The sequence below is a fragment of the Ascaphus truei genome, unplaced genomic scaffold (genome assembly GCF_040206685.1).
Source record: "Ascaphus truei isolate aAscTru1 unplaced genomic scaffold, aAscTru1.hap1 HAP1_SCAFFOLD_271, whole genome shotgun sequence".
Lineage (NCBI taxonomy): Eukaryota > Metazoa > Chordata > Amphibia > Anura > Ascaphidae > Ascaphus > Ascaphus truei.
Window position 1 is genome coordinate 244,509 of NW_027455653.1, and position 9,290 is coordinate 253,798.

Below are 9,290 nucleotides of genomic sequence, written 5' to 3' on the forward strand. Positions count from 1 at the left end.
TGTCTCCTCTTCAACTCAGGCATGTGAACAACCAGAGGCAACGGACATACACACACAGGTACATGCATGTAATCCCCTGCTGGCCTCACGTACATGGTGCAATGCAAGCCGCTCCCAGCCGTGGCACCCTGCACCCCTCATCTCATGCCCCGCTCCCAGCCGTGGCACCCTGCACCCCTCATCTCATGCCCCGCTCCCAGCCGTGGCACCCTGCACCCCTCATCTCATGCCCCGCTCCCAGCCATGGCACCCTGCACCCCTCATCTCATGCCCCGCTCCCAGCCGTGGCACCCTGCACCCCTCATCTCATGCCCCGCTCCCAGCCGTGGCACCCTGCACCCCTCATCTCATGCCCCGCTCCCAGCCGTGGCACCCTGCACCCCTCATCTCATGCCCCGCTCCCAGCCGTGGCACCCTGCACCCCTCATCTCATGCCCCGCTCCCAGCCGTGGCACCCTGCACCCCTCATCTCATGCCCCGCTCCCAGCCGTGGCACCCTGCACCCCTCATCTCATGCCCCGCTCCCAGCCATGGCACCCTGCACCCCTCATCTCATGCCCCGCTCCCAGCCATGGCACCCTGCACCCCTCATCTCATGCCCCGCTCCCAGCCGTGGCACCCTGCACCCCTCATCTCATGCCCCGCTCCCAGCCGTGGCACCCTGCACCCCTCATCTCATGCCCCGCTCCCAGCCGTGGCACCCTGCACCCCTCATCTCATGCCCCGCTCCCAGCCGTGGCACCCTGCACCCCTCATCTCATGCCCCGCTCCCAGCCGTGGCACCCTGCACCCCTCATCTCATGCCCCGCTCCCAGCCGTGGCACCCTGCACCCCTCATCTCATGCCCCTGGCCCGCAGCCGTGGCACCCTGCACCCCTCATCTCATGCCCCGCTCCCAGCCGTGGCACCCTGCACCCCTCATCTCATGCCCCGCTCCCAGCTGTGGCACCCTGCACCCCTCATCTCATGCCCCGCTCCCAGCCGTGGCACCCTGCACCCCTCATCTCATGCCCCGCTCCCAGCCGTGGCACCCTGCACCCCTCATCTCATGCCCCGCTCCCAGCCGTGGCACCCTGCACCCCTCATCTCATGCCCCGCTCCCAGCCGTGGCACCCTGCACCCCTCATCTCATGCCCCTGGCCCAGCCGTGGCACCCTGCACCCCTCATCTCATGCCCCTGGCCCGCAGCCGTGGCACCCTGCACCCCTCATCTCATGCCCCGCTCCCAGCCGTGGCACCCTGCACCCCTCATCTCATGCCCCGCTCCCAGCCGTGGCACCCTGCACCCCTCATCTCATGCCCCGCTCCCAGCCGTGGCACCCTGCACCCCTCATCTCATGCCCCGCTCCCAGCCGTGGCACCCTGCACCCCTCATCTCATGCCCCGCTCCCAGCCGTGGCACCCTGCACCCCTCATCTCATGCCCCTGGCCCAGCCGTGGCACCCTGCACCCCTCATCTCATGCCCCGCTCCCAGCCGTGGCACCCTGCACCCCTCATCTCATGCCCCGCTCCCAGCCGTGGCACCCTGCACCCCTCATCTCATGCCCCGCTCCCAGCCGTGGCACCCTGCACCCCTCATCTCATGCCCCTGGCCCGCAGCCCTCTCACCGTGTGTGTAGATATTGCCGAGCTCGTTGTGCAGGTAGAAGAGACTCCGCATGCACTCTGCTCCGGTAGCCACGGGACGGTAACCGGTCAGCACAAACTTATTGAACTGGAGGTGTGAGGGGGAGCTGGCCCAGTCCAGCAGTCGCGGGCCGCTCAGGAACGCCATGTGACGCGGGACTTCTATTACCAGAGCCTTCCTCCACCCAAAGTCCCAGGAAGAGAGTGTCAGGGGCAGAGGCAGTTACCGGCCTGTCTCGCAGTGGCAATTAAGAAGAGTATCTAACTTTAGATATGTGGGGGCGACCTCTAGATAAGTTAGGGGCCTCGATTTGTCTTCAAGTAGGTTCTTTTGCTTTTCCATTAACTTTAGTTACAGTAAAAAGGGTCTCTTGAGATGAGGAAAGATCTACTTTAACGGCTGAGGTAACATTACTCTGTGTGAATAAGGAGTCGGGGGATCTCGATCTTCCAGTATGAGGACAGGGATCTTACTCTGCGTGGGAATGGCCGGAGTAATACTTCGTTATGATAATCAATCCTCTCCACTAATAAGACAAACGCCCTGATTATCTCTAACTGCTTCAGCACGCAGTACGGTCGCTTCCCAGTACATCGAACCTCTTTAGCAATAGTTTTGTTTCTCTCCAGTAAGAACTCTCCCCCCCCCCCCCGCACCCCCCGACCCAAGTTGCGGTGCTGGTCGCACGCTAGCCGGTGGTTCAGTTGGTTACCTGGCTAGATGGTTGCAATGTCCAATGTCTCACCAGGTAATAAAGAGTCATAAAAAGCCAGTCTAAATCCTGCAAAGTGTGCGTGAGATCCATGAGAGGGAGTAAGGGAACTGCTCCTATTTCTCTGGTAACGGGACAGTCCTCTGGTAAAGTTGATGTCCCCGCCTGAAATGGGAGGAGACCGTTGTGACACTTACCCACCTCGTGCCCTCTACTGTGGCGGATAATGGGGATTAGAAGAGGCAGAGACCCCAGCATGGGGTCGTAGGCTCCATAAGGGCTGCAACGGCCTGATAGATGTGAGCTGGGGGGTCAGCTGAACCCCCTCCCCCACGCGGTGGGACATGCTGCCTGGGAAGGGGGCAGGTAACAGTGCCTTGTCCCCCTCCCAGGTAGCCAAATGGTGGGGGGAGAGGGTATAAAGAGAGGGTCCTCAGAGGGGAGAGGCAGAGCTGGCCGCCGCGTTCTTTACCTTACAGGAGCTGGTGCTGCGCTGCATTGACCAGACCCGAGTGGAAGGCCTCATGGACTATAGCAGCTCCCCTGTATATGCAGACCCCCCGAGCCCCGCCAGCCTCTTCAATGAAGCCCAGGATCCTGATGCTGCTGCACCGGAGGAGCCGGTAAGTGTCCCTGCCCTGCGCAGACCCCAGCGCTGAGGTGTAGGTAGGAATCCCCCCTGCTTTCCCCCAGTCCCTTGCTTGCTGCCTCCTCCCTCCCCCGGTCCCTGTCCGCCAGGCCCCTCCCCGGTCCCTGTCGTTCCAGGCCCCTCCCCCCGGTCCCTGTCGCTCCAGGCCCCTCCCCCGGTCCCTGTCCGCCAGGCCCCTCCCCGGTCCCTGTCGTTCCAGGCCCCTCCCCCCGGTCCCTGTCGCTCCAGGCCCCTCCCCCGGTCCCTGTCCGCCAGGCCCCTCCCCCGGTCCCTGTCGTTCCAGGCCCCTCCCCCCGGTCCCTGTCCCGCCAGGCCCCTCCCCTCGGTCCCGCCAGGCCCCTCCCCCCGTCACTGTCCCACCGGCCCCTCCCCCCGTCACTGTCCCACCAGGCCCCTCCCCCCGTCACTGTTCCGCCAGGCCCCTCCCCACGCTCCCTCCAGGCCCCTCCCCTCACACCCGCCAGGCCCCTCCCCCGGTCACTGTCCCGCCAGGCCCCTCCCCTCAGTCCCGCCAGGCCCCTCCCCCTGTCACTGTCCCACCAGGCCCCTCCCCCCCGTCACTGTCCCACCAGGCCCCTCCCCCCCGTCACTGTCCCACCAGGCCCCTCCCCCTGTCACTGTCCCACCAGGCCCCTCCCCCCGTCACTGTCCCACCAGGCCCCTCCCCCCCGTCACTGTCCCGCCAGGCCCCTCCCCCCCGTCACTGTCCCACCAGGCCCCTCCCCCCCGTCACTGTCCCACCAGGCCCCTCCCCCCCGTCACTGTCCCGCCAGGCCCCTCCCCCCCGTCACTGTCCCGCCAGGCCCCTCCCCTCAGTCCCGCCAGGCCCCTCCCCCTGTCACTGTCCCACCAGGCCCCTCCCCTCAGTCCCGCCAGGCCCCTCCCCCCCGTCACTGTCCCGCCAGGCCCCTCCCCCCCGTCACTGTCCCACCAGGCCCCTCCCCCCCGTCACTGTCCCGCCAGGCCCCTCCCCCCCGTCACTGTCCCGTCAGGCCCCTCCCCTCAGTCCCGCCAGGCCCCTCTCCTCGCACCCGCCAGGCCCCTCCACCCAGTCACTGTCCCGCCAGGCCCCTCCCCTCAGTCCCGCCAGGCCCCTCCACCCGGTCACTGTCCCGCCAGGCCCCTCCCCTCAATCCCGCCAGGCCCCTCCCCCCGTCACTGTTCCGCCTCCCCTCGCTCCATCCAGGCCCCTCCCCTCAGTCCCGCCAGGCCCCTCCCCCCGTCACTGTCCCGCCAGGCCCCTCCCCCTCGGTCCCCCCAGACCCCTCCCCCTCGGTCCCGCCAGGCCCCTCCCCCCGGTCCCTCCCCCCCCGGGCCGCTCACCTCCCGCTCCGGACCCCCCCCGCCGCCGCACCCCCCTCTCCGGCACAATGCGAGTACGAGGGGGGCCGCTCCTCCGCACGGCCACGCGCCGCCGGAACGCGCTGACGTCAGAGGTTCCAGAACGAGCCGCAACGCGCTGACGTAATAAGCTCCGGAACGAGCCGCAACGTGCTGACGTAATAAGCCTCGCGTGAGACAGAGTGTGAGAGGCCCGGAGCAGGGGCGCGCTGAGACCCGCAGCGGGGGCGCGCTGAGACCGGAGCGGGGGGAGAGGACCGGAGCAGGGGCGCGCTGAGACCCGCAGCGGGGGCGCGCTGAGACCGGAGCAGGGGCGCGCTGAGACCGGGGGGAGAGGCCCGCAGCAGGGGCGCGCTGAGACCGGAGCGGGGGGAGAGGCCCGCAGCAGGGGCGCGCTGAGACCGGGGGGAGAGGCCCGCAGCAGGGGCGCGCTGAGACCGGGGGGAGAGGCCCGCAGCAGGGGCGCGCTGAGACCGGGGGGAGAGGCCCGCAGCAGGGGCGCGCTGAGACCGGGGGGAGAGGCCCGCAGCAGGGGCGCGCTGAGACCGGGGGGAGAGGCCCGCAGCAGGGGCGCGCTGAGACCGGAGCGGGGGGAGAGGCCCGCAGCAGGGGCGCGCTGAGACCGGGGGGAGAGGCCCGCAGCAGGGGCGCGCTGAGACCGGGGGGAGAGGCCCGCAGCAGGGGCGCGCTGAGACCGGGGGGAGAGGCCCGCAGCAGGGGCGCGCTGAGACCGGAGCGGGGGGAGAGGCCCGCAGCAGGGGCGCGCTGAGACCGGGGGGAGAGGCCCGCAGCAGGGGCGCGCTGAGACCGGAGCGGGGGGAGAGGCCCGCAGCAGGGGGGGGGAGTGCGCTGAGACCGGGGTGGGGAAGCAGCGGGGGCGCGCTGAGACCGGAGCGGGGGGAGAGGCCCGCAGCAGGGGCGCGCTGAGACCGGAGCGGGGGGGGAGGACCGGAGCAGGGGCGCGCTGAGACCGGGGGGAGAGGCCCGCAGCAGGGGGGGGGGGAAGCAGCGGGGGCGCGCTGAGACCGGGGGGAGAGGCCCGCAGCAGGGGCGCGCTGAGACCGGGGGGAGAGGCCCGCAGCAGGGGCGCGCTGAGACCGGGGGGAGAGGCCCGCAGCAGGGGCGCGCTGAGACCGGGGTGAGAGGCCCGCAGCAGGGGCCCACTGAGACCGGGGGGAGAGGCCCGCAGCAGGGGCGCACTGAGACCGGGGGGGAGAGGCCCGCAGCAGGGGCGCGCTGAGACCGGGGGGAGAGGCCCGCAGCAGGGGCCCGCTGAGACCGGGGGGAGAGGCCCGCAGCAGGGGCCCGCTGAGACCGGGGGGAGAGGCCCGCAGCAGGGGCGCACTGAGACCGGGGGGGAGAGGCCCGCAGCAGGGGCCCGCTGAGACCGAGGGGAGAGGCCCGCAGCGGGGGCGCGCTGAGACCGGGGGGGAGAGGCCCGCAGCAGGGGCGCACTGAGACCGGGGGGGAGAGGCCCGCAGCAGGGGCGCACTGAGACCGGGGGGGAGAGGCCCGCAGCGGGGGCGCGCTGAGACCCGCAGCGGGGGCGCGCTGAGACCGGAGCGGGGGGAGAGGACCGCAGCGGGGGCGCGCTGAGACCGGAGCGGGGGGAGAGGACCGGAGCGGGGGGGAGAGGCCCGCAGCAGGGGGTGGGGAAGCAGCAGGGGCGCGCTGAGACCGGAGTGGGGGGGAGAGGCCCGGAGCAGGGGCGCGCTGAGACCGGGGGGAGAGGCCCGCAGCAGGGGGGGGGGAGTGCGCTGAGACCGGGGTGGGGAAGCAGCGGGGGCTTGCTGAGACCAGAGCGGGGGGAGAGGACCGGAGCGGGGGCGCGCTGAGACCGGAGCGGGGGGAGAGGCCCGCAGCAGGGGCGCGCTGAGACCGGAGCGGGGGGAGAGGACCGCAGCAGGGGGTGGGGAAGCAGCATGGGCGCGCTGAGACCGGAGCGGGGGGAGAGGCCCGCAGCAGGGGGTGGGGAAGCAGCGGGGGCGTGCTGAGACCGGAGCGGGGGGAGAGGACCGGAGCAGGGGAGCGCTGAGACCGGGGGGAGAGGACCGGAGTGGGGGGGAGAGGCCCGCAGCAGGGGCACGCTGAGACCGGGGGGAGAGGCCCGCAGCAGGGGGTGGGGAAGCAGCGGGGGCGTGCTGAGACCGGAGCGGGGGGAGAGGACCGGAGCAGGGGCGCGCTGAGACCGGAGCGGGGGGAGAGGACCGGAGCAGGGGCGCGCTGAGACCGGAGCGGGGGGAGAGGACCGGAGCAGGGGCGCGCTGAGACCGGGGGGAGAGCCCCGCAGCAGGGGGGGGGGGGGAGTGCGCTGAGACCGGGGTGGTGAAGCAGCGGGGGCGTGCTGAGACCGGAGTGGGGGGAGAGGACCGGAGCAGGGGCGCGCTGAGACCGGAGTGGGGGGGAGAGGCCCGCAGCAGGGGGTGGGGAAGCAGCGGGGGCGCGCTGAGACCGGAGCGGGGGGAGAGGACCGGAGCAGGGGCGCGCTGAGACCGGAGTGGGGGGGAGAGGCCCGCAGCAGGGGCGCGCTGAGACCGGAGTGGGGGGGAGAGGCCCGCAGCAGGGGCGCGCTGAGACCGGAGTGGGGGGGAGAGGCCCGCAGCAGGGGGTGGGGAAGCAGCGGGGGCGTGCTGAGACCGGAGCGGGGGGAGAGGACTAGAGCAGTGGCGCGCTGAGACCGGAGTGGGGGGGAGAGGCCCGCAGCAGGGGCGCGCTGAGACCGGGGGGAGAGCCCCGCAGCAGGGGGGGGAGTGCGCTGAGACCGGGGTGGGGAAGCAGCGGGGGCGTGCTGAGACCGGAGCAGGGGGAGAGGACCGGAGCAGGGGCGCGCTGAGACCGGGGGGAGAGGCCCGCAGCAGGGGGGGGAGTGCGCTGAGACCAGAGCGGGGGGAGAGGACCGGAGCAGGGGCGCGCTGAGACCAGAGCGGGGGGAGAGGACCGGAGCAGGGGCGCGCTGAGAATGGGGGGAGAGGCCCGCAGCAGGGGGGGGGGGTGCGCTGAGACCGGGGTGGGGAAGCAGCGGGGGGCGTGCTGAGACCGGAGCAGGGGAGCGCTGAGACCGGAGCGGGGGGAGAGGCCCGGAGCAGGGGCGCGCTGAGACCGGGGGGAGAGGCCCGCAGCAGGGGGGGGGGAGTGCGCTGAGACCGGGGTGGGGAAGCAGCGGGGGCGCGCTGAGACAGGAGCGGGGGGAGAGGACCGGAGCAGGGGCGCGCTGAGACCGGGGGGAGAGGCCCGCAGCAGGGGGGGGGGGAGTGCGCTGAGACCGGGGTGGGGAAGCAGCGGGGGCGTGCTGAGACCGGAGCGGGGGGAGAGGACCAGAGCAGGGGCGCGCTGAGACCGGAGCGGGGGGAGAGGACCGGAGCAGGGGCGCGCTGAGACCGGAGTGGGGGGGAGAGGCCCGCAGCAGGGGCGCGCTGAGACCGGGGGGAGAGGCCCGCAGCAGGGGGGGGGGAGTGCGCTGAGACCGGGGTGGGGAAGCAGCGGGGGCGTGCTGAGACCGGAGCGGGGGCGTGCTGAGACCGGAGCGGGGGGAGAGGACCAGAGCAGGGGCGCGCTGAGACCGGAGTGGGGGGGAGAGGCCCACAGCAGGGGCGCGCTGAGTCCGGGGGGAGAGCCCCGCAGCAGGGGGGGGGGGAGTGCGCGAGACGGGGGTGGGGAAGCAGCGGGGGCGTGCTGAGACCGGAGAGGGGGGAGAGGACTGGAGCAGGGGCGCGCTGAGACCGGAGTGGGGGGGAGAGGCCCGCAGCAGGGGCGCGCTGAGACCGGGGGGAGAGGCCCGCAGCAGGGGGTGGGGAAGCAGCGGGGGCGTGCTGAGACCGGAGCGGGGGGAGAGGACCAGAGCAGGGGCGCGCTGAGACCGGAGTGGGGGGGAGAGGCCCACAGCAGGGGCGCGCTGAGTCCGGGGGGAGAGCCCCGCAGCAGGGGGGGGGAGTGCGCGAGACGGGGGTGGGGAAGCAGCGGGGGCGTGCTGAGACCGGAGAGGGGGGAGAGGACCGGAGCAGGGGCGCGCTGAGACCGGAGTGGGGGGGAGAGGCCCGCAGCAGGGGCGCGCTGAGACCGGGGGGAGAGGCCCGCAGCAGGGGGGGGGGAGTACGCTGAGACCGGGGTGGGGAAGCAGCGAGGGCGCGCTGAGACCTGGGGGGGGGGGAGAGGGAAGCAGCGGGGGCGTGCTGAGACCTGGGGGGGGAGAGGGAAGCAGCGGGGGCGCGCTGAGACCTGGGGGGGGGGGGGAGAGGGAAGCAGTGAGGGCGCGCTGAGACCTGGGGGGGGGGAGAGGGAAGCAGCGAGGGCGCGCTGAGACCTGGGGGGGGGGGGGGAGAGGGAAGCAGCGAGGGCACGCTGAGACTGGCTTGATATTTATATATATATGTGTGTAACGGTGTTTCCCCCGCCCAATCGCAGATAGGGGCAATTACAGGTTGTGCGGTGCATACCTGCTGGTAACAGGAGGGCTGAGTCGTCTGCGATGACTTGGGGACACAGGATCAGGCTTCTGGGGTCCATACCCCACGTAATACTCAGCAGTGCAGCGCCTCCGCCTGCCGCAGGCTCCAGGGATACAGAGGCGATCTCCCACGGTAGAACTGTTTACCTCTCCCCCCAGTTAGATCACACACCAGGCCAGAGGTGAGAGGAGAATGAGAGAGGAGTAGAGTGTGACCCCTAGGCAGCGTGCTTGGGCTACTGGGTGAATGATCATAGTTCCAACAGTAATGTGGAAGGAGGTAGTAGGGCCAGGTTTGGGAGGAAGTATGAGGAGCTCTGTTTTTGACATGTTAAGTTTAAGTCGGCAGAGGGCCATCCAGGATGATATCGCAGAGAGACATTCAGAAACTTTGCTCTGTAAAGCAGGTGTAAGGTCAGGTGTTGAAAAGTAAATGTGTGTCGTCAGCATAGAGGTGATATTTAATCCCAAGGGATGTGATTAGGTCACCTAGAGAGAGTGTGTACAGAGAAAAGA

At 70.8% G+C, this 9,290-nt stretch overlaps 1 protein-coding gene across 2 annotated transcripts in view; it reads right to left on the reverse strand.

The window, feature by feature from the left end:
- PAQR4 (progestin and adipoQ receptor family member 4) overlaps window positions 1-4,426 on the reverse strand; it is a 37,129-nt gene extending 32,703 nt beyond the window's left edge. The window contains exons 1-2 of one of the 2 annotated variants that reach the window (XM_075582897.1): window positions 4,313-4,426; window positions 1,610-2,505 (exon numbers count right to left, since the gene is read on the reverse strand). In XM_075582897.1, the coding sequence (XP_075439012.1) occupies window positions 1,610-1,775 (166 nt within the window). In that variant the 5' untranslated portion in view covers window positions 1,776-2,505; window positions 4,313-4,426. Of the gene's footprint in view, window positions 1-1,609; window positions 2,506-2,812; window positions 3,028-4,312 lie in introns of those variants that run through there. The other variant, XM_075582895.1, reaches the window with a different exon arrangement.
- Window positions 4,427-9,290: the final 4,864 nt, after the last annotated feature.